General features: G+C 46.2%; 1 protein-coding gene across 1 annotated transcript in view; it reads left to right on the top strand.

Annotated features, from left to right (window-relative positions):
- Positions 1 to 268: 268 nt before the first annotated feature.
- The window catches only part of FAM174A (family with sequence similarity 174 member A), a 37,734-nt gene continuing 13,065 nt past the window's right edge, over positions 269 to 24,937 (top strand). Inside the window, exon 1 of the mRNA XM_045022079.1 lies at positions 269 to 632. Coding sequence (XP_044878014.1) covers positions 361 to 632 — 272 coding nt within the window. The 5' untranslated portion in view covers positions 269 to 360. The remainder of the gene's footprint in view (positions 633 to 24,937) is intronic.

The following is a 24,937-nucleotide window of genomic DNA, read 5'->3' on the forward strand; positions in this document are numbered from 1 at the left end:
GCCCCATTGCATCCCCCTGTTTGCTCACACGCTCGTCCCTGCGTCCGCAGAGCCCGGCGTGGCGCCTGACACCCGCCTGCAGCCGGCCTCTGCCACAGCCAGCAGCAACCAGCCTGCCCGAGTCCGCACGCACGCACGCGCCCTCAGGCTTGAGCTGCAATCGCGCATGCGCCGACCCCCGTTTAGGTTTGGAGCGCCGCGCCTCGGTCACCTGATAGCAACAGCGGCGGCCGGGGAGCGTCCATGGCAGCGGCGGCCCGGCCGGACTCGGAGCCATGACGAAACTTCCGCTTCCTCTGCCGCCGGTGCAGGGCCCGGCCGCGCCTAGGCCGCGCCCGGGCCGGGCAGCGAGGGGGCGCGATGCGGCCGCCGCTGCGCTGGCTCCTGGCCGTGCTGCAGCTGCTGCTGCTGGTGGTGGTGGGAGCGCTGCGCGAGGGGGCTGCCGCGGCGAACAGCGACCCGCCGGCTCGCTCGACGCTCCCGCAGGGCAGCCCCCCCGGGGAGGCGACGCGGAGCAGCAATGGCAGCAGCAGCCGGGCCGTGTCCGACCAGCCCATGACCCAGCGCGCCCTGGCCGTGCTCGTGGTGGCCAGCGCCGCCCTCATCGTCTACTTCGTGATCCGGACCGTGCGGTGAGGGACCAGGCGGGCGGGGATATAGGCCCTGTCGGGCTGTGCCGGGCGCGGGAGGTCGGTGCTTCCCCTGCGGGGTCCCACCTCCGGCTGGGGCTGGCCGTGTGGTGCGAGGGTTTCTCGCTGCCCACGCCGGGGGATTTGCTAATGGGCGCTCAGGTGAGGTGGTACGGAGCCAAACCCTGCGTGCCCAGCGCAGCCTGTCCCGGGGGCATCCCGTGGGGCACGACACGGACACCTCGCGCTGTGCATCCTCTGCAGGAGAAACTGCACTGGCATTAGCCTTGCACCCTCCTCCTGTGCCCATCACCTTCGCTTCTGTAGCTGTTTTGCCTTCTTACGGATGGCAGGTACTTTGGGCAGTGCTTTCTAGGGAGGAGCAGCCCTTTGCCATCTGCCTTGGACTGAATGTCACAGGTCAGGTACCGCTCTAAAATGTTGACCGCATAATTATAGATGCCTAAACATAAATACAATGTCTCACATTGATCCCCAAGCACCAGCGTCACATTTTATACCCATTCGGAGTCTTGCTGTAAGACTCCTCATTGTTTTGACCACATTACCCCCTCTGCATGTGTCTACTCAAGCACATGTCTACTTGTCTTCACTTTTAATGTCCTTGTGCAGAAACATTGATTTAAAAGTTCTCTGTGGTTTATTCTTGGCTACCTTTTGAGACTTGAGGCTGGTCTACACTACTGTTTAAGTCAATGTAACTTACCGGTACATCACTCAGGGGTATGAAAAAGACAAGTTACAGCGACTAAGCACTGTCCACTCCAGCACTATATCAGCAGGAAACTCTCTTGCTGATATAGCTTCCGCCTCTCTCGGAGGTGGAGTATTTGTGCCAAGAGCGCTCTCCTGTTGGCATATCCCATTGGTATAGCGTGTCTGGTGAAGACACACTATGCCAATGGGAGCGCACTCTCCCCTCGGCACAAATACTACAGTGGCACAGCTGAGATGGTGCAATTGCGCCGATGTAGCGCTGTAGTGTAGACTTGCCCTTGTATGTTGTCAAATCAATAATGCTGCTCTTCATTGCTCACTTGTCATTATTTTTCAAATCCTTTTTACATTAAATTGAAGATGATCTGTATCATAAAACCAGAAAGGGTAGTTAACTTTTGGAACAATTTGCCAAGGGTTGTATTAGATTCTCTATCATTGGCAGTTTTTAAACCAAGATTGGATTTTTTTTTTCTGAAAGATATGCTGTAGCTCAAGTAAGAATTATTTTATAGAAGCTCTAAAGCCTGTGTTTGGCAGGAGATAATCAGAGTGGTCCCTTCTAACCTTAGAATCTATTAATCTAAACCAGAAAAATGTCCAAGTCTAGTGCTGGAGCAACGCCTTTTTACTATATTTTGCGAGTTCAGCATATTTATTTAAAATAGGGTTACCAGTTTTCATTCAAGATAACATATGTACATATGAGAGACAGAGATACATAAATACAATCTGACATGTTTAATAGATTCTAAGGCTGGAAAGGACCATTGTGATCATCTAGTCTTACCTCCTGTATAGCACAGGCCATAGAACTTCCCCCAAATTATTCCCAGAGTGTATCTTTTAGACAAACATCCAATCTTGATTTTAAAATTGCCAGTGATGAAGAATCCACCACAACCTCTTGGGAAATTGTTCCAGTGGTTAATTATTTTCACAGAATTTGTCTGGCTTCAGTGTCTAGCCATTAGATCATGTTGTATCTTTCTCTGCTAGACTAAAGAACCAATATTTCAATTTAATGCCTTTGGTTTGTCTTGAGTCACTAAAGAGTGAATCTTGCATAGATGATCCAGTGCAGAGCTGCACTGTGTGATTGCCAATCTTTAACTTGCAAATGTCTTAAAGATTCAACATATACCTCAAGTTGATTCACTTTTGTGATAAATTGATCATTGTTCATTAAAAGATGTAAGCTTCAAAGTTAATATGCATTATGTAACATCTCTTCTAAAAACACTCAGGTGCATTAAGATGAGTGACCTAATTGCTTAAGTCAGTGGTCTCTAACCTTTTTCGGGTGCCAGACGACAAGGCATGGAGGACCATGGTGGCAGATGAGCATCCGCCAAAATTCCGCCAACAAATTGCGTCATCCAGATGCGTCACAGCTGAAATGCCTCTGATTTTCAGTGGTATTTTGGTGGCCTCTGGATGACGCTGCTTGTTGGTAGCATTTCGGCAGATGCTCGTCCGCCAGCCAGTACGCGGGCGCACTTAGATGTCCCAGCGGGCGCCACGGTGCCCACAGGCACCGCGTTGGGAACCCCTGGCTTAAGTAGTCCTAAAGCTTTCTTTCAGCTATAGTCTAGCACAACTGGCATTTTGCATCTTGGATTGTTTTCTGTGACATTAGTTTTCCCTATCCACTCTTTTTGATAGCTCAGCCCTGGTCTACACACAGCCGCTGGTTCGAACTAGGGTACGCGAATTCAGCTACGTGAATAACGTAGCTGAATTCGAACTACCCTAGTTCGAATGACTTACCGTCCAGACGCCGCGGAAGCGAACTCCGCGGCTCCAAGGTCGACTCCGGCAACTCCTCCTGCCGCGGTGGAGTACCAGAGTCGACTGCGGCGCTTCCGGAGTTCGAACTATCGCGTCTAGATCAGACGCGATAGTTCGAACTCCGAGAAGTCGAACTCGCTGCGTCGACCCGGCGGGTAAGTATAGACGTGGCCTCAGAGTCCGTGCTGATTTTCCTTTCATTAATAGAATAGCAAGCATATATACTTGCATATGTGGAAAATATGCACTTATCACTTGTTGGAAAGCTTGGAGATACATGGAGAATGAAAGCACTATATAGTGTAAAATTACTTTATTTTTAAATCCAGTTACTTTTATATGTTTGCAGAAATATTGCAGGGGTGCTTATTGTTTTGTTTTGGAGGAGAGGCATATTTTCATGCACCAAGTACTGTCAGACTTCAGATGTGATTCTTGAAGGGGACCTGTCAATTTTAAATTGACTCCACTCTGAAAATTTCTTATTTACTTTTGTTACAAGTAATTCTTGTTATTGGGGTATTTAGTTCAATGGATTAGGTACACCACTTGTTTTGAAAGGTATGTTTGGGTGGGTATTAATCATTGTAGCAGTGGAGATATGTCTTCAAGTTTTGCATCTGTTGTTCTGGCAGCATTTGGTGCTGTTTTGAGTTTGTGTTTGTCTTGGACTGTGGGAAACTTGCTTCTGTTAATGAATTTGCCGAAGTTGGGGGGTGTTTGAAGGCCAGAAGAGGGAGTTTGGGAAAGATTCTTTCAAGATGTGGTCCCTGTCAAGCACAGATTCTAATTGTTTAATGATACCCTATATGGTTTCCAGCATAGGGTGGTAGGTGACAGCTAGGGGTGTGCGATTACAGAGTTTTTTTCTGTAATGAAGCAGGTTCTTTTGATACAGGTACCGATACAGCTTTGCCCTGCAGCACATTTAGTGAAAACACTCTATGCCAACGGGAGAGAGAGCTCTCCCATCAGCTTAAAAAAAACACCTCTGCAAGCAGCATAAGTGATGTTGGCGGGAGAAGCTCTCACATGAATGCTTATGTCAGTTTAATTTATGTTGCTCAAAGGGGTGAAATATTCACACCCTAAGTGACATAAATTTTGCCAACAGAAGCTGTAGTGTAGACATAGCCTAAAATTCATGGACTCAAAGACACTGGATTTATGGCTTAGTTAGAACAATCTATAACTCAGGGTATGTCTACACTACGGGATTATTCCAATTTTACAGAAACTTTTTTTTTAAAACAGATTGTATAAAGTCGATTGCACGTGGCCACACTAAGCACATTAATTCAGTGGTGTGCGTCCATGTACCAAGGCTAGTGTCGATTTCCGGAGCGTTGCACTATGGGTAGCTATCCCATAGTTCCCGCAGTCTCCCCCACCCATTGGAATTCTGGGTTGAGATCCCAGTGCCTGATGGGGCAAAAAACATTGTCACGGGTGGTTCTGGGTACAGCCTCACCCCTGCCTCACCCCTCCCTCCGTGCAAGTAGCAGACAACCGTTTCGTGCCTTTTTCCCTCGGTGAACTGTGCAGACGCCATAGCACGGCAAGCATGGACCCTGCTCAGCTCAAGACAGCAATCATGAACGTTGTAAACACCTCGCGCATTCTCGTGCAGTCAGTGCTGAACCAGGACCTGCAAAACCAGTCGAGGAGGAGGCAGCTATGGCAGCTCAGCGACGAGAGTGATGAGGACATGGACACAGACTTCTCTCAAACCGCGGGCCCCTGCGCTTTGGAGATCATGCTGGTAATGGGGCAGGTTCTAGCCATGGAACGCTGATTTTGGGCCTGGGAAACAAGCACAGACTGGTGGGACCACATAGTGTTGCAGGTGTGGGACGATTTCCAGTGCCTGCGAAACTTTCGCATGCGTAAGGGCACTTTCATGGAACTTTGTGACTTGCTTTCCCCTGCCCTGAAACGCCAGAATACCAAGATGAGAGCAGCCCTCACAGTTGAGAAGTGAGTGGCAATAGCCCTCTGGAAGCTTGCAATGCCAGACAGCTACCGGTCAGTTGGGAATCAATTTGGAGTGGGCAAATCTACTGTGGGGTCTGCTGTGATGCAAGTAGCCAAAGCAATCATTAAGCTGCTGCTACCAAAGGTAGTGACTCTGGGAAATGTGCAGGTCATAGTGGATAGCTTTGCTGCAATGGGATTCCCTAACTGTGGTGGGGCAATAGGTGGAACCCATATCCCTATCTTGGCACCGGAGCACCAGGGCACCTAGTACATAAACCAAAAGGGGTACTTTTCCATGGTGCTGCAAGCACTGGTGGATTACAAGGGCCGTTTCACCAACATCCATGTGGGATGGCCGGGAAGGGTTCATGACGCTCGCGTCTTCAGGAACACTACTCTGTTTAAATGGCTGTAGCAAGGGAATTACTTCCCAGACCAGAAATTAACAGTTGGGGATGTTGAAATGCCTGTAGTTATCCTGGGGGACCCAGCCTACCCCTTGATGCCATGGCTCATGAAGCCATACACAGGCAGCCTGGACAGTAGTCAGGAGTTGTTCAACTACAGGCTGAGCAAGTGCAGAATGGTGGTAGAATGTGCATTTGGCCATTTAAAGGTGCGCTGGCGCACATTACTGGCTCGCTCAGACCTCAGCCAAACCAATGTCCCCTTTGTTATTGCTGCTTGCTGTGTGCTCCACAATCTCTGTGAGAGTAAGGGGGAGACCTTTATGGCGGGGTGGGAGGCTGAGGCAAATCACCTGGCCGCTGATTACGCGCAGCCAGACACCAGGGTGATTAGAAGAGCACACCAGGAAGCGGTGCGCATCAGAGAGGCTTTGAAAACCAGTTTCATCATGGGCCAGGGTACGGTGTGACTGCTGTGTTTGTTTCTCCTTGATGAACTCCCCCCCCCCCCCCGCCACATTGACTCATTCCCTGTAAGCTACCCACCCTCCCCCTTCGATTACCGCTTGCTTCCTAAGGAAATAAAATCACTCTCATTTAAAAATCATGTATTCTTTATTAATTAATTATAAAAAGAGGGCGAGAACTGACAAGGTAGCCCGGGTGGGGTTTGGGAGGAGGATAGGAGGGAAGGAAAAGGCCACTAAAAAAATTTCACAATAATGACAGCTTTTTGGTTGGGCTGTCCACTGGGGTGGAATGGGCGGGTGCACGGAGCCTCCCCCCCATGCATTCTTAGTCGTCTGGTGGGTGAGGAGGCTAAGGAACATGGTGAGGGGGGGAGGGTGGTTATACAGGGGCTGCAGCGGCACTCTGTGATCCTGCTGCTGTTCCTGAAGCTCCACCAGATGCCGGAGCATGTCTGTTTGATCACGCAGCAGCCCCAGAGTTGCATCCTGACACCTCAGATCTTCCTGCCACCACCTCTCATCTCAAGCATCCCTCCTGTCCTCACGTTCGTCCCTCCTGTCCTCACGTTCGTCCCTCCTGTCCTCACGTTCGTCCCTCCTGTCCTCACGTTCGTCCCTCCTGTCCTCACGTTCGTCCCTCCTGTCCTCACGTTCGTCCCTCCTGTCCTCACGTTTGTCCCTCCTGTCCTCACGTTCGTCCCTCCTGTCCTCACGTTCGTCCCTCCTGTCCTCACGTTCGTCCCTCCTGTCCTCACGGTCACTGGCATCTTTCCTGTACTTTGATACCACGTCCTTCCGCTCATTCAGATGAGCTCTTTCATTGCGGGTCACTTCCATGATTTTCGAGAACATTTTGTCTCGCGTCTTTTTTTTCTGCCGCCTTATCTGAGATAGCCTTCGGGATGGAAGAGGAAGACTTGAAAAATTTGCAGCTGCAGGAGGGAGGGAAAAAAGGGAGAGAAGTATTTTAAAAGATAAATTTTACAGAACAATGGTTATACTCTTTCACGGTGAACAACACTGTTCACCTTACATAGCACATGTGATCTCACTACAAGGTCGCATTTTGCATCTTAATATTGAGTGCCTGCGGCTCTGGTGTTTAGAGATCACAGACGCAGGTCCGGGCATCAGAATTCGGCTTGCATGCGGGCATGGTAAGCCATTGTCTTTCGGCTTCTGCAGCCTTCATATATCCAGCGCCCTCCTTTCCCAAATAGCAAGCAAAGCCTGTTGAGTGCTGCTTCTTTCTTGTTAACGTGCAGCACCAGAACCGCCCCCATCCAATTCTCTGGGATGATTGCTTTACCCCTCCCCCCACCGCGTGGCTGGTATCATGGAAGATCGCTGCTAGCCACCCTCCCCCCACCACGTGGCTGGTAGCAGGGAAGATCCCAGCTAGCCAAACGCCAAAAAGCTTAGCGCCAATCCCCCCCCCCCCTTCCCCTGCTTGGATAAATGCAGGGAAGGATTTCTTTTAAGCCACAGGCAAACAGCCCAACCATCTCTGTCCCCTTAATTAAATTCCCGTATTTCAACCAGGTTACCATGAACAATATCACTCTCCTGAGGATAACACGGCGAGATAAAGAACGGATGTTGCTTGAATGCCAGCAGACACCGGGAGGATACGCAGCTAGGCTTTGTCATGCAATGATACCAGATTACTTTCTACATGCATGGCGTGGTCAAGTGTCCTACCATGGAGGACGGAATAAGGCTGTCCTGCCCAGAAACCTTCTGCAAAGGCTTTTGGAGTACCTCCAGGAAAGCTTCATGGAGATGTCCCTGGAGGATTTCCGCTCCATCCCTAGACATGTTAACAGACTTTTCCAGTAACTGTACTGGCCGCGAATGCATCCCAAGTCCTCAGGGCAAATTAATCATTAAAAAATGCTTGCTTTTAAACCATGTTTTATATTTACAAAGGTACATTCACCAGAGGTCCCTTCCATGGCTTCATTGTCTGGGATAGTGGCTTGGGAAGGCTGGGAGGGTACTTCTGTCAGGCTGAGAAAAAGCTCCTGGCTGTTGGGGAGAACGGAGTGCTGTGTGCTCTCTGCAAGCTCGTCCTCCTCTTCCTCCTCCTTATCTTCCCCGTCCGCAGAATCCTCAGCCATGGCTGCGATTACCATCCCCACCTCAGAATCCATGGACAGGGGTGGGGTAGTGGTGGCGGACCCCCCTAGAATTGCATGCAGCTCAGTGTAGAAGCGGCATGTTTGCGGCCCTGCCCCGGACCTTCTGTTTGCTTCTTTGGTTTTCTGGTAGGCTTGTCTGAGCTCCTTAACTTTCACACGGCACTGTACTGAGTCCCTGCTGTGGCCTCTCTCCATCATGGACTTGGAAATTTTTTCAAATGTTTTTTCATTTCGTCTTTTGGAACGGAGTTCTGTTAGCACGGAATCCTTCCCCATATAGCGATCAGATCCAGTACCTCCCATGCGGTCCATGCTGGAGCTCTTTCTTGATTCTCAGACTGCATAGTTACCTGTGCTGATCAGCTCACCATGCTGGGCAGGAAATGAAATTCAAAAGTTCGCAGGGCTTTTCCTGTCTACCTGGCCAGTGCATCTGACTCCAGATTGCTGTCCAGAGCGGTCACAATGGTGCACTGTGGGATAGCTCCCGGAGACCAATACCATCGAATTGCGGCCACACTAACCCTAATCCGACATGGCAATACCGATTTCAGCGCTACTCCCCTCATCGGGGAGGAGTACAGAAATCGGTTTTAAGAGCCCTTTATATCGATATAAAGGGCTTCGTTATGTGGACGGGTGCAGCGTTATATCGGTTTAACGCTGCTAAATTTGGTATAAACGCGTAGTGTAGACCAGGCCTCACTAACCCTCCTTTGTCCTAGAACTGCAGAGATGTTAAACTGCCCACTTCACCTTGTATGGTCTTTTATAGCATGTTAATTCCTTATATTAAACAATTTGTTCCACCTTCTATTAGCTGTGATACTCTGAGTAGCTTTTCAGACCAGAAGAAGAGTTCTTTGTAAACCCAAAAGCTTGTTACTTTTACCAGCAGAATGTTGCATGTCTGAGTTAGTAATGGCTCAAGATTGTTGAAAAATTGGCTCAATTGGAATTATTTAATCAAAGATTATCAACCAGAGATTAGTACAGGACTATATAGAGTACAGAAAGAAAAGATACATTACCACTCTGTTGTCAGATCTAAGGTGGCTCTTGTCTTTTTCCTTCACTGTATCTGGAAGGGTATGCAGTTTCATTCCCCAACTAACTTCTCATACCAGTGTCGTCATATAGGGTTTTGCCAAAGAAATGTATGTTCTGATGTCATTTCTATACATTCTTGGTTTACCTGATTTATATGTGAAGTGATTAATTTATTTACAGCTGAGAGGACCAACTATTCTTCAATATAGTATCTCTTAGTGGGTCCTTCTGATCCCATGATCATTTTTCTCTGTTGATTCCCCAACAGAAAACATCTGCTGTAACAATCACCCTTTATTAGTTTCCCAAGTCTTTGTATATGCTTATGTAATGCTATATTTTAACAACGGGGAGAAGGTTTCCTAGAATATCTGAAGTTTAATAGACATGAAGATGCCATGAATTATTAAATACAGCCTAATGCAGGGGTGGGCAAACTACTTCCCGCGGGCTGGATCCAGCTCACCAGCCATTTTAATCCAGCCCTCAAGCTAGCGCTGGGGAGCAGAGTCTGGGGCTTGCCCCGCTCCGACGCTCCAGGTGGGGAGCAGGTTCGGGGGTCGCTCCATGCGACTCCCAGAAGCAGCAACATGGCCCTGCTCCGGCTCCTACACTGCCCCTGCCCCAAGTGTTACCCCTGCAGCTCCCATTGGCCTGGAACTTCAGCCAATGGGAGCTACAGGAGCGGTGCCTGCGGATAGGGCAGCGTGCAGAGCTGCCTGGCCCACGTCTCTGCATAGGAGCCGGAGAAGAGAAATGCCGCTGCTTCCGGGAGATGCTTGAGGTAAGCGCTGCCTGGAGCCTTCACCCCTGAGCCTCTCCCTGTACCCCAAACCCCTGCCCGAGCCCTGATCCCCCTCCCGTCCTCCGAACCCCTCGGTCCCAGGCCGGAGCCACCTCCTGCACCCCAAACCCCCCATCCCTAGCCCAACACCAGAGTCCTCACCCCTCTTCCCTGGACCTCACTCCCCTGCCTCAGCCTAGAGCCTCCTCCTGCACCCTAAACTCCTCATTTCTGGCCCCACCCTGGAGCCCTCACACCCTCCTGCACCCCAACCCCAATTTTGTGAGCATTCATGGCCCGCCATACAATTTCTATTCCCAGGTGTGGCCCTCAGGCCAAAAAGGGTGCCCACTCCTGTCCTAATGCATAAAATTCCTGAGTAGGGTTACTTGTCGGTCAGTGTTCTGGGCCTTATAATTCAACTTATTCTTTGTTAATATTATAAAGATTCTGAGGAATAGTTGATATATAAATGAATCAAATATACAGAAAGAGAGGACTAGAAGGATGACTATTTACTAATAGATACTAACAAGAAGTTGATCCAATAAAAGGTTATATCTCTCCCACCTTGTCTCTAATATCCTTGTACCAACCAGCAAGTCATGTATTTTAAATATATCCTTCTTCCATAAGAGAAGAAATGAAAGTGCAAAACTGGTTTTGGACAACCCAAAAGGGTCAGAATGCTGCCTTTAAACTACATACATACACTTCTGTTGGCCTTAGTGTAAAATCAGTCATTGAAGAAGGCAATATACAATTCTTCCAACCCCTCCTTGATCTAAGGTGGTCTTGACCTATCTGTATGGGTTCTTATAATAGTGTCCATCACCATAGCACCTTGAACAATGAACGTGGACAATTCATGCATTGTATCCAACTGAAAAATAACTTCAAAAAGCAAAGGCTTTACAAGTGGAAACAAAGTTAGATTACAGAATAGATGTTCACTGTCCTAATATGGGGTAAAAGTTCCTTAATGTTATGTACTGCATGTTCTGTCACGTCTGAATAAAACTGGCACATGAGTGATAGTTTCATATTACAGCCTCACTTTTTAATGCTGAATTTAAGAAACCTTTCTATCTTTAGTTATCCAAAACTCTACTTTTAGTATAAAGAATCTCTTTTCTGAAGAATATCACTCTTTATCCTGGATATTTAGAGGGATATTGTTAGACTGATATCTGGAAATTTGCCAAACTGTTACAGTGGTTAATATATCCCTCAGAGCAAATTAAACAAATATAGATTGACAGATTTTCAGGGCCCAGTATTACAAACCCTTACTTATGAGAGTAACCTTATTGAGCTGAATAGGATTCTTTCATGTGAATAATGGAAATTTGTGGATTAGGCTCCAATGCTGTAAACAGACACATGCTTAACATATGCTAACCTTAAGCATGTGCATAACTCGTCTGATTTCATTAGTTAAGTATGTGTATGTTTGCAGGCCTTATGTGCCATTTTGGAATGCAAGCTTGAGCATTTCGCCCTTGGATCCATTAAAGTCAGTGGGATTGAGGGCCCTTGGCATCTCATTCAATTGAGTGTGTAATAAGTAGAGCTGCCCAAATAATTGTTGGGGTGAGGAGGGGGGATTTGGTGGTGGTGTTTTTTTGTTTTGTTTGTTTGCTGGTCAAATTGAAAACAATCACCTTGCATTGACCACAAATAATTTTTGTATTGCTTTCTCTGTAAAACAAAAGCCTGGAAAACAATTAGGTTTTGGTCAAATGATAAGTTTTGTTTTCCAGCATTTTTAACTTTTATTTTTTAATTAAGAGCAAAGCAAATTTTGGAAATGCCATTCACAAAACTGGTGTTGGTGCTGCTGCAATTATACCCTATAGCCTTGTGGTTAGAGGACTCACCTGGGATGTTGGAGGCTTGCATTCAAGTCCCCATTCTTCCTGATTCACAACAAAATTTTGAACTTGGCTTTCCCACATTGCAGGTGAATGCAATAACCAGTAAACTCTGGGGTATTCTGGGGTGGAGCTCTCTATTGAAGCTGTTCCACGTACTGTAAATATTCATACAGAATGACTCTGGATTAGCCTGGTGGTTAGAGTACTCATCATGGAGGATAGAGGGTTGGTCACCTCAGTTTCAGTCCTTGCTCCACTGGATATTTAATTAATTATTTATCCAACATGGCATAGCTTCAACTGGAGAGATTGTGACCCACCCCCACATACTCTGTAGTCCAGTTGTTAGGGTCATCACCTGCAATATGGGAGACCTAAGTTCAGAATTTTGTTGACTCAAGAAGAATGGGGACTTGAACCCAAGTCTCCTGTATCCCAGGTAAGTTCCCCAACCACGGTACTAAAAGGGTGGCAATGCCTCCCCCTTCTCTGATGGTTTTGTGAATAGCACCTAAGTTGCCTTGTGACTCTAGGCTGGAAAAGAAAATTGGTTGGAACTATTCAGTGAATTTGAGTCAAATTCATGAATACTTTTGGTCAACCTGAAACTTCATTTTTCACAGATAAACTTTAATCTTAAAAAATTCACTCAGCTCTAATAAATAAAATGACATCTTCCACCAGCTCTTGATATGTTTGGAGAGTTTTTCAATAAAACATTTCAGTTTGCAAGCATTTGATGAAGTTTAATAAGGCTGCCTAGTCAAGGCTGCTTAACTCTTTCAAAGTACTGTCTGTGAGGTAATGAAAGATTATTTGATTTATTAGTCTCTTTTTCCCCTCTGTTGGTGACTCATTGAGAAAGTGGACTTGATCTGCAAAAGACATGAGTCCCCTTTTAAAAATAAAAATTTTCTTCCAAACAATAGCTGCCCAGAGTATATTCACCAGTACCCCTCTTGGCATTCTGATTAAAGCTAGTTTCGTGGTGATTGAAATGTGCAACAGCAAATGTGCCCTTAAGTCCTATTAAAAAAATGCACTGCTGTTAATCTTGGATAGTGTGTGTCCACTTGTACGTGTAGATTCTAGTTTGCTCTTCTCTAGTTCTGAGAGTTATTATGGGTTTATTTTTCAGTCACTATTATTCACTGCTACAGTGAAGTTTGTGTTTGGATCATAAACCACTATTTTCAGTAATTTGTAAGTGCTGTAAAAGATGGTACAGTAAAAATGTAACATTGTGAAGGATTTTCTTCTTACTTTTTTAATTTGATTGTAAGCTACCCATAACTCATATTATTACTCTTTAAACAATTCCAGAAACATGGAATTCATGTAATACAAGTGAACCAGCTCATTGTAGGAACCAGATTACTCTTTTTATTCCATCATCAGACCCATGGCTAACCTTGCTTCTTTTGAGGATGACGCTTTTGAGAATGCCTTTTAAAGATGGAGTCTCCTTTTTCTGAGAGCTGCTATAGCATCACTAGGAATTCTGGCAACAGTACATAGGTTGTAATGCTTGTTCCCGTAACAGAAACAGACCTCCAAAATGAAGGAATGATGATGGATATTGCAGATTCATGAATGGTGAAATTGCTTATTATGACTTTCAGCATTTCCATCCAAAAAGATAGTCATTATGTTCCTGAAAGGCTTCTGGTCTAGCACTGTTCATAGTCCTTTGTTCCTTCTGTCTACCAATTTTAGACTGAAACTTATTCTTTTGCTGTCCTTTGTATAGTAGAGAGCTGTCTAGATTCCTGTTTGTTTTTTTAGTGGCTGCTTGGCAGTTGGCTAGAGTAAAAATGATAGATGGCGAGTGGCAACATATTCCTGTAAAGTAATTAAATATTAGTTTGTTGTGGTCATAGCTTGATTGGAAGGTCGTTCATTAATTATGGTAGTGGTCTTGGGAATGCAGAACATGCATCCATGCCAAGGTTCTCAAGGTCTGACCAAACACAGTTTTAATTCTCAATCTCCTCTGCTTGATCTATTTTTTTTCTTTTATAACCCAAAAACTTCCTCTCTGGAGTCCCTGAGAACTGAGGCCTTGTCTACACAGGAGGGTTCGGCACCAATGTAAAAAGTGACTGACTTGCACTGGTGCTGCATTCCCTGGCTGGAAGCCAAGGTAACCTATATCATTGCAGTGAATATACATTAGGGGCTCACTGTTCCTGCTACATTGGTGTAAGTACACAGGTGCCCACTCTCCTTCGCCTCTGTAGACCTGAAAGCATACTTTTTTCCCTCCCACACACATTCCCCAACAGCCTCTCCAAAGTCTCTCCAAACACCTTCCTTCTGGCATTTTAGCTGCAGCAATAATTTGCCAAAATTACAGTAAAATATACTTGGTTTGTTTAATGCCTGTCTCCTGTAGATCTCAAACTGCTTTACACTGGTGGGTAGGTATAACCTTGCTACAGGTGGGAGAACTGAGGCCCAAGGTCACAGCAAGTCAGTGACAGAATCAGGAGTAATAGAATCCAGGTGACCTGACTTTTATTCTGGTGCCCTGCCAATTTGGTTATCTATTTTGACTTTCTTATTTTGGTTTATACATAAAAAAGACTAAAAGAGCACCTATGTGTGGCTGTAAGTGACTTTGACAGTATTTAGAATTATTACAGGTGTTGTAACTTGCATGTCCCTGAGTTACTCCCCTAATAATCTGGTAAATAAAGAAAATAAACTTTGATTCAACCCTCCCACTTTAACCAAAAGCCTGTCTTAGGGCTTGGCTACACTTGTGAGTTAGAGCGCATGAAAACAGCCCCGGGTGCCCTAGCTCACTACCTGTCCATATTGGCAAGGCACATAGAGCGCTCTGACTCCGCAGCTACAGTGCTGCTCCACCTCTGCGAGAAGATTAACGCTTGGTATGCCTTGGCTGAAATGCCTGGGCATCAGTGTGAACAACATGTTGCATTACTGTGCTCTGATCAGCCTCCGGAAACATCCCATAATCCTCTGAAGTCAAGTGGCCACTCTTGTCATTGTTTTGGAATCGCTGCAGGAATGCAAATATGTCCTTTGAAAGCTCCGTTTCTGACAGCCGGCATGGTTATCTGCTCCAAGACAAAGCAACCATTACTGTTGAATGCTGTGTGTGTGAGAAAGAGAGGTGGGGAGGAGGAGGGGTCTGCTGCTGTCTGAACTTACAAGACAGCATGCGGACATTTCTCAGCCCCCCCAAAACCCACTCTCTCTCCCCGCACATATACACACAACACACTCCCTATCACATTCCATTCCACCCCACCCCGCCTCCATTTGAAAAGCACGTTGCAGCCACTTGCATGCTGGGATAGCTACCACAATGCACTGCTTTCTGTGGCCATTGCAAGAGCTGCTAATGTGTCCATGCCAGTGCACTTGCAGCTGTCAGTGTGGACAAATTGCAGCACTTTCCCTACTGTGCTCTATAAAGGCTGGTTTAACTCAAAGCACTCTACATCTGCAAGTATAGCCATGCCCTTAGAAAGTGGCCTCCTCAGTCTTACCAAGTTTGTTTGCCACTTTTAATAAGCTTCCCTGAAGAGAGGCATGGTAAACCCTTAATTCAGGGATAAGCTCTGGAAGGTGCAATATCTACACATTCTTAGCCAAATTTTAAAGTGTCTGTTTTTTGTTTAAAAAAAATAAAATCTCACTCAATAGTGGTGAAGAGACCGATGTTTGCCTACTTGACACAAACAGGGCAGAATTGCTAGCTTTTGCCAGCATTTTACACTTGAAACCTCATTAGTTAGGGTGACTAGCCTTGCACTTGCCAGAAAACTAAACTACTTTCAGTCAGCGTTTGCAGTAACCATTTTAAGCAATAATAAAAATTAATCATCTCGTATCAAGGTAATTTTAATAAATACAAGGCTTAAAGCTACTGTGGCCCTTAATTTTTTTTTTATTATTTCCTTTTGAGAACTAGTTCTCATATTAGGCCCAGTCTAATATTGTCAACCATGCAACAAATCCGTCTGCTCCCTAGCTGTTAACCTGATATCAGTGATCAAAGTAATCAGCCAAAAAAAACCCCATACAAATGAGGTGCCATAGGACAACCAGTAATGGGCAAGCTTTTGTGGTTAGTTTACTGGTGAAGAGGAAGAATTACTGATTCTTTTGGTCCTGTTTGTGAGGAAAATAAAAACTCTCCTAATGCTGAAAATAGGTTTTCTAAAGTTGGTGAGGAAATAAAATTGTAGCAAATTAAATGAATAGGGCTTTTGATTCTTATTTTTTTTAGATGTTTTCAGTGTGCAGTACTTAATTTGGCATATTGAGTAAAACAGAATAGAGCATGCAAAATATATGTCAGCATTAAACTGCTTATCATGGACTTACTTTAAAATGAAATTTCTAGGAAACTATTTAAAATCTCTTTTGAAGGGTGATTATTAAATTTCTCTCAAGGGTATAAAACCTGCACCTCATGAATGCCCTTCATGGAAGAGAGATTCTGCTCACTTTCAAGGAATAACTTTTATTTTATAGAATAGGGTTTTTTAAATAAGATGACAACTTTTTTGAGGTAAATTGAATTTTTTTCTGCATAGTGAACTATTCAATTTAGTTAAAAATATGCGTTAGTGAAGAATTCAAATTAGCTGTAGTTGATATTTTGTAGTGTGTTCTGTCGGAACATTAAACTGTATTGCATATAAGTTGCTTTACACTGAGTTATTTTACAAGACAGTTAAACTGCTGTTCTCCCTCATGGATGATCACCAAACATTTAAATGATGCAGTTACTTAACTACAATATCTCCCACAAGTCATCTTACTACTTGTAAAGAGCATATCTAAAGATTTGTTGATCAAATCCTGTTAAGAGTTTCACATTAGAAGACGCATGTGGTGAATCTGTGTCATCTAATCTATTGCTATCAAATATCTTCAGCCTGTGGGCATGTCTGCACTTAAAGCTGAGGTGTGATTCCCAGCTTAAGGAAACGTAACTTGTGCTAGCTTCATCATGCTAGCATGCTAATAATAGTTGTGCAGATGCAATAGCCTGGGCAACAGCTCAGGCTGGGCACCTGAATATGTACCTACTGGGTATATACTAGTTAGCCCCTCACAGTGCTGCCTACTGCCTGACTACCTTGGACATGCTACTGTGGCTACACTACTATTTTTAACATGCTAGTTTGATGAGAACTATCATAAGTGTGTCAAGTTGGGATTCACGCGCTGAATCCTATAAGTTATCTTAATAAGCAGCTCTCCGGATTATCTAAAATGATAGTCTTAAAATGAAAATTAATGGAGTGGGGCAGTATGTGTTATTCTGTGTTGGGTATATAACGAAAAATATTTGTTTTCCAATAGAAAGTTATTTCAGGACTGCTCATCAGACAGAACTGACTTCTATACAAATTAGTTACCAGTTTACTCTGATTTCTAAGGATAGGGAGGAATTGGTGTTCCTGAAGTGTGGTGTTTAAGGCCTGGTCTACACTAGGACTTTAATTCGAATTTAGCAGCGTTAATTCGAACTAACCGCTCAACCGTCCACACCAGGAAGCCATTTAATTCGAACTAGAGGGCTCTTTAGTTCGAATTTGGTACTCCACCCCGGCAGGTGGAGTAACGCTAAATTCGACATGGCTAGTTCGAATTAGGCTAGGTGTGGATGCAAATCGAACTTAGTAGCTCCGGGAGCTATCCCACACTGCACCACTCTGTTGACGCTCTGGACAGCAGCCCGAGCTTGGATTCTCTGCCCAGCCACACAGGAAATGACCCGCGAAAATTTGAATTCATTTTCCTGTCTGGGCGGTTTGAATCTGACGTTCTGGTTGCACATCGGGGCGAGCTCCGCAGCACCGTCAGCAATGCAGAGCTCTCCAGCAGAGGAGTTCATGTAATCTCTGAATAGAAAGAGGGACCCGGCATAGACTGACCGGGAACTCTTGGATCTGATCGGTGTGTGGGGCGAGGAGTCTGTGCTTTCGGAGCTGCGCTCCAACGAACGGAATGCAAAGACCTACGAGAAGGTCTCCAAAGCCATGATACAGACAGAGGATACAGCCGTCATGCAACGCATCGCCGCGTGAAAACCAAGGACCCCAGACAAGGCTACCAAAAAATCAAAGCGGCCAACGGACGCTACGGAGCCTGCCACCACTGCCCCACCAGTGACCATGGACTCTGATGATGGGACAGTGTCGACGGACAGTTCCTCGACGATGTTCACGGACGGGGAAGATGAGGAAGGGTTTGTGGAGGACGAGGCAGGCGAGAGCGCTTACAACGCTGGTTTCCCCGACAGCCAGGATCTATTCATCACCGTCACGGAGATCCCCTACCAACCCTCCCCGGCCAGGAACCCGGATCCTGAATCAGGGATAGGAGCAGTCGGTAAGTGCTTTAACCATGTTAACTTTTATTCTTAATATAACAGGAATCTGATGTGTGTGAAAAGGAGGTCTCTCTATATATGGTGATAGAACAGAAATCCTCCTGGGAGAACGCCACGAAGCTCTCCTGCCATTAATCGATAAGCATCAGCAGGAGGTTCCTGGGGAGAGCTGCCTTATTGGGTGCTCCGTGATAGCACACTTTTCCGCGCGAGGCTTTCATGCGGTATTCAGGGAGCACTGCCTCCCAGAGCACGGCTGCATAGGTCCATGGTTCGTGCTAGATTTCACACAGCATGCGCTCTCTATCTCCTTCAGTGCCCGTCTTCACGGTGATCTCGCTCGGAGACTCCTGCATCTAAGTAGGGGAAGAAATGTTACGTTACGCCTGGTCCAAAGTATTTTTAATAAATAAACGGACAGACGGCATAGCACAGACTCAGCACGCAGCTGCGTGACGAGCGTAACGGAAAGCCAAAGAATCAAATGGACGCTCATGGAGGGAGGGGGGAACGTGGACGCAAGGTATCCCACAGTTCCTGCTGTCTCCGAAAAGCATTTGCATTCTTGGCTGATCTCCAAATGCTTCTAGGGTCAAACACAGTGTCCGCGGTGGGTCGGGGCATAGCTCGGCAATTTACGCACCCCCCTGACCCCCAGAAGTTAAAGGGAAAACAATCCTCTGTTGACTCTTTTACATGTCACCGTATCTGTACTGAATGCTGCAGATAGACGCGATGGTGCAGCACTCAACACCAACATCCTTGCTCCCCCCACGCTATGGATGGCTGATGGTACAATAAGATGGAAATCCATCCTCATCATCAGCCTATTGGCACATGGGGCAGTGCAAAAGGACTGGTAACCATAACGACCATACCAACTTGCTTGGGACAGGTCGGTCAAGGCCGCCTGTTGCTAATTTTTCATGGTAGATGGTGCAGTATGGCTGGTAACCGTCCTCATCATTGCAACAGGGGGCTGAGCTCCATCAGCCCCCACCCTTCATTGTAAAGAAAAGATTCAATTGCCCCTGGACTAGCAGAGGGATGAGTGGCTCCCTCCTCCACACCCCTTAATGTCATCTCTGGACTATCATTGCAGCTGGAGGCTTCCTTCCACTCATTTCTCACAAACGACTACCTGTGTCTTATTCATGCATTCTATATTACTTCATCACACAAGTGGGGGGACAATGGTATTGGAACCCAGGAAGGCTGGGGGAAGAACGGAGTGAACAGCTGGGGTTGTTTCAGGAGCACACCCTGTGAATAGCGTTCAGCTCAAAATTTATGCAGGATTGGACAGAGAGCAGCTGTGGTCTCTGGTTGTATGATACAGTGGTTCTCTAGTACACTTGCCCATAATCTAGGCAGGACTGATTCTATTTTTAGATACCCAAAAAGGAGGGATTGACTCGGGGAGTCATTCCCAAATTTTGCTTTTGCGCCCCTGGCTGATCGACCAGGGGCACTTATGACAGCACCAAATGGCGCAGTGCAAAAGGACAGGTAACCATGACCATCTTATTACCGTCTTCTTACCAGTTCATGGTATGGTAGACGGTGCAGTATGCCTGGTAACCATAGCTGCTGTCATGCAAAAGCATAAGCATGCTGCTGTGTAGCGCTGCTGGTCCGCCTCTGTCAGCGGCATCCAGTACACATACGGTGACATACACAAAAGGCAAAATAGGGTCCATTGTTGCCACGCTATGGCGTGTGCCAGGGCATTTCATGGAAAACGTGCTCGAAATGATTGTCTGCCGTTGCTTTCCCGGAGGAAGGAATGACTGGCGACATTTACCCAGAATCCACCGCGCAAATGATTTGTGCAACAGCAGGCACAGGGGTCTCAACAAAAAATTCACAGAGACAGCCTAGACTCAGTTAATTGTTCGCAAAAAAGTATCATTGCAAGGAATTAACTAACTGTTTCCCATCTCACAGCTTCCACTGTCTCCAGACCTGCCACAGCATCCACCTCGCAGAGGCTGGCGAAGATTAGGCGGCGAAAGAAAAAGACTAGGGACACGATTTTCGATGAATGTGTGGGCTGCTACCTAGCCGAGGCGGACCAGCAGAGGCAGTGGAGGGAGAAAGTCTCTCTGTACCAGCGCTCACACAGCGAATGGGAGGAGAGGTGGCGTGAGGAACACAAGCAGGCGACTCAAGCAATGCTTGTACTACTGAGGGAGCAAACGGACACGCTCCGGCGACTTGTGTATGTTCTGCAGGACCGCTGCAGGACAGAGCCCCCGGCAGTATCTCTGCAACTGCCCTCCCCCGCCACAAAGTCACATACCCCCCTCACCGCAAATAACCAGGAGGATGCCCGCCCTGGGCCGTGAATACTGTCACTGCACCCCAGCAGAGTGCTCAAGTAACCAAAAGCTCTCATACCCTACGTTTGCATAAGTCCTTCCCTTCCGGACTCAAACAAGTCCCAATCCCAGTCCCATCCCATAACTGTGTACTTAAGTAATAAAAATACTTTGCTGTTAAGTACTGTTTCCGTCATGTTTCTTCACTGAAGACTGTGTTTGAATGGGGTGCGTGGGGAAGTGCGTTGCTAATTGCATAGGACAGGCACCTTTCGCAGGGTACAGACACGGGGGCCGGATCAGCAGCGGGTAACACACACAGTGCAGTCAGCAGGCACCGTGGTCGGTATGGGAGGTGGTTTCCAGGTTCTGTGTGGGCGGTGGGGATGTGACTTTTTAGCGGGGGAGGGCGGGTACAGATCTTATACAGCGATCCTTGTCGTGGACCGCTGAGTCACGCAGCAGAGGAATCTGTATCCGTCCTCCTCCGCCACAAGGCCACATAGCCCCCCGCACACAGAATCCCAAAAAGGAGGGATGGCAGGCTCCGTTGAAACAAGCAGTCCGGCAATGCGGACCGCTGTAGGAGCAGGAGCCTGTCATTCCTTGAGTTTAGAGGCGGTCTTTACATCAGCGCACACCCTACCCACCGCAGTCTGCGTTCCAGTTTCGACCCTTTAACGAAAAGTCATGAATAAAGAAACCTCTCCTCAGTAACAGTGTGACATGTATTTTATTTTTACACGTGTGTTGGAAGTGGAGGAAACGGGGAGAACGGGGTATGTAACCGAAGAGGAGAGTCAACAGTAACTGGGTAAAGAAACAGGGGCAGGTTCAGCTTCTCTGTAAAGAAACTGAACAGTCACAGGTCACGCTGCTCGCTGGTATTTAAAGAGTTCCTTGTCGCTGTCCCAGGCGCCTGTATAGGGCTTCATGAGCAAGTGCATTAGCGGGCAGGCTGGGTCACCGAGGATCACTATAGGCAAATGCACATCCACAACAGTTATTTCGTGGTACGGGAAGAAACTACCTTCCAGCAGGCGTCTGAGCAGCCCACAGTTCCTGAGAACACACGCATCAGGAACCTTGCCCGGCCATACGACGTTCATGTTGGTAAAACGTCCCCTATGGTCCCCCAGTGCTTGCAGAACCATTGAAAAGTAGCCCAATTTCTCAGCAGCTGAATGTGGAAGAGGTGGACGATAAAGTGCGAGGAGGAGAAAACGGCGAGGATCGCAGCGGGCTCCATGCTTGCAGTGCTGTGGCGTCCACGCTGTCACTGACCAGAAAAGTGCACGAACAGATTGCCCGCAGGCGCTTTCAGGGAGGGAGGGAGGGAGGGCGTGATTGACGGTTCAATGACGACAGTTACCCAAAACCACCCTCGACACATTTTTTCCCCCAGCAGGCATTGGGGGCTCTACCCAGCATTCCAATGGGCAGCGGGGACTGCGGGAACTGTGGGATAGCTTCCCACAGTGCACCGCTTCGAAAGTCGACGCCGGCCCCGTTAATGTGGACTCAGAAGTTCGAATTAGTGTATTTAGTATGGATACACAAATTCGACTTCATAAGGTCGAATCCACAAATTCGAATTAAGTAGATTCGAAATAGTCCTGTAGTGTAGACAAGGCCTAAGAAGGCAAACTTCAAATTCAGCTTTGTAGATTTAATTCTCTGTTGCTCTGGATCAAGAGTAGTCATTTACACATAGGCAAAGGGAGTGTAAAATGCAACCAAGCTGGAGTAGTTGTGTGTTACACCCATTTTGGCCATATGTAAATGACTACGCAAGGTACAGAGTACCAGGAAATATCAGTCCACTATGCAGAATCAGTATGTTATGCATTGCATATCTGTAATTGTCATCAAGCCAGGATTTGTCACACACGCACAAAACTACAATCTGTTTTGTTTACGCTACATAAATAAAACTGGATGGGGAAATGCTATAGCTCAGACGATAGCAGCCCAACAGTCTGTCCCATTTAAGAAAGGACGCTGCAGATAATCCTGGAAGCAGGCCTTTTCAATCAGGTCCTACCAAATTCACGGTCCATTTTGGTCAACTTCATGGTCATAGAATTTTAAAAAAATTAAATTTCATGATTTCAGATATTTAAATCTGAAATGTCAGTGTTGTAACTGTAACTGACCCAAAAGCGAGTTGGGGGGGGGGAGAAGGGGAGTCGCAAGGTTATGATGCGTGGGGGGTGTCACAGTATTTCCACCCTTGTGCGCTGCTGCTGACGGTGGTGCTGCCTTCAGAGCTGGGTGGCCAGAAAGTGGTGGCTGCTGGATGGAAGCCCAGCTCTGAAGGCAGTACCACCTCCAGCAGCAGCGCACAAGTAAGGATGGCATAATATGGTATTATCACGCTTACTTGTGCGCTGCTGCTGGAGGTGTGTGGGTGCCTAGCCAGTAGCTGCTTCTCTCTGGCCGCCCAGCTCTGTAGGCAGCGCAGAAGTAAGGTTGTCAGTACGATCCCCCTACAATAACCTCATGACCCCCCATTTGGGTTGCAACCCCCAGTTTGAGAAACGCTGGTCTCCCCTGTGAAATCTATATAGTATAGGGTAAAAGTACACAGAAGACCAAATTTCACAAGGGAGACCAGATTTCACAGTCCGTGATGTATTTTTCACGGCCATGAATTTGTTAGGGCCTTATTTAAAAACACTAATGAAACCTGTCTTTGTCCTAGCCCTGTTAACAAGTACATTTATTAGATTTCTGTGTTTATCCAGGGAAGAAGGGGTAAGTGGCAGAAGGTCCTAGTTCTGAGACTATTTAGAGCCACTTATTTCTTTTTAAGAACTGAATTAATTATTCTCTAAAACCAGATAAATGGAGCTGATTTCAGCAAGGGACAATAGGGGTTACAGATGGATCCAGCAGATTGGGTGGGGGAAGGCTGCTCAGAAAGCCCACTCGAGTTCTGATGGGCTTTGATCCTGTAGTTTAAACGTCTATGTGCACAGTGTTCTTCCATAGGGGTTGTTCTACAGTGCAGTCAGTTTTCAGTCAGTCATTAACTCCCAACCATTTGAGAAGTGTTTATATGAAAACTACTTGGATTCATTCCCCTCCTCCAGAACAATGGTCACTTGAACTAATCCTTCCTTTAATTTCCAAGGATCTGAGATCTGCTTAGCCCTGTCTCCTGGCTTTAGCATCTTCTTCTAATGCTGTAAAGGGGATAACAGATTTATAAATCCTGTCCAGAAGAGGAGCCGCCTCAGAAGTCCAGAGTTGCATATACTAAAGTTTCTTGCTCTCTATTTAGAGGTACCACTGATTCTCTTTCTTAGATAAACTTTTCCCTGCAGTGCTGTGGGGTTCTGGCATGATTTTAGGTAAAACTCTGGGGCTCTATGAAACTTCTGGCCAATAACTGAAGAGGCAGACTTTACAATGTTATACCAGGTAGCCACAAGAAAAGTGATCAACTTCCCCTAAATGTCCTTCCCCTAAATGTTGCTCTAAGCTAGAATCGTACATTAAGAAAATAAAATAACAAAAAAACACAATCCTCCTCAATCCATTATCTGGTGGATGAGTTCTCCTCTGATGGGAATGAGGAAAAACAGACCCCTAGGGTAATGGAATCTACTTCTAGTTCTCTGTATGACTCTGATTACTATTCATGATGTGTATGGGATTTGAGGCCTCTAGCAGCAAGGTTTCTGGCTAAACTAGACAGGTCTTTGGCTCTTAACATGTTATCTAGGTGTAATAATTGTCAGGAACATACTTGTCTTATAGTGAGAGAGAACAGAGTGGACAAAGGACAAAGTTCATATTCTTTGTGTGCTTTTGGGGGAGGCTAGGTGCTGTCTTAATTTTGAATGTCTTGACCTCCAGATTTTAGGCGTGTGTTGTTTGTTTGTTTGTTTGTTTGTAAAAGAATTTGGCATATGCACTTGAAAAATCAGGCACATTAATTGTACTCATCTAAGCTATTTAGTTAAACCCGTGATCAGAAGGTATCCAGTCCTGGAAAAATTACTAGTTGAAGTGAATTGTAAAGACCTGTTGAGCTTTTCTCAATCACAGCAAGGTATCCTTCTCCTTTTACCAAGAAGTTATGTGAAATATGATTCACACACTGATGTATAAAGTACTTTCTCTCTTAAAACATTTTAACACACTGGCTTTAGTGATTTTATTTACTTTGACAGTGGAGCTTACATGTATTGATGAGTAGTAATAAATATCTAGCTGTTAGGAATGTTACTCATTTTTACTTTAGTGGAAAAATGGATAATCTGAATGAATCCAAGAAGTGAGAGATTCTGTGCTGCTCCTTTTCACTGCAGGATAGAACTTGCAGTCCAGAGAGAATGGGATTTAGGCAGGGCCTCCTGGGGGGG

Source organism: Mauremys mutica, chromosome 6 (assembly GCF_020497125.1).
Source record: "Mauremys mutica isolate MM-2020 ecotype Southern chromosome 6, ASM2049712v1, whole genome shotgun sequence".
In the NCBI taxonomy this organism is placed as follows: Eukaryota; Metazoa; Chordata; order Testudines; family Geoemydidae; genus Mauremys; species Mauremys mutica.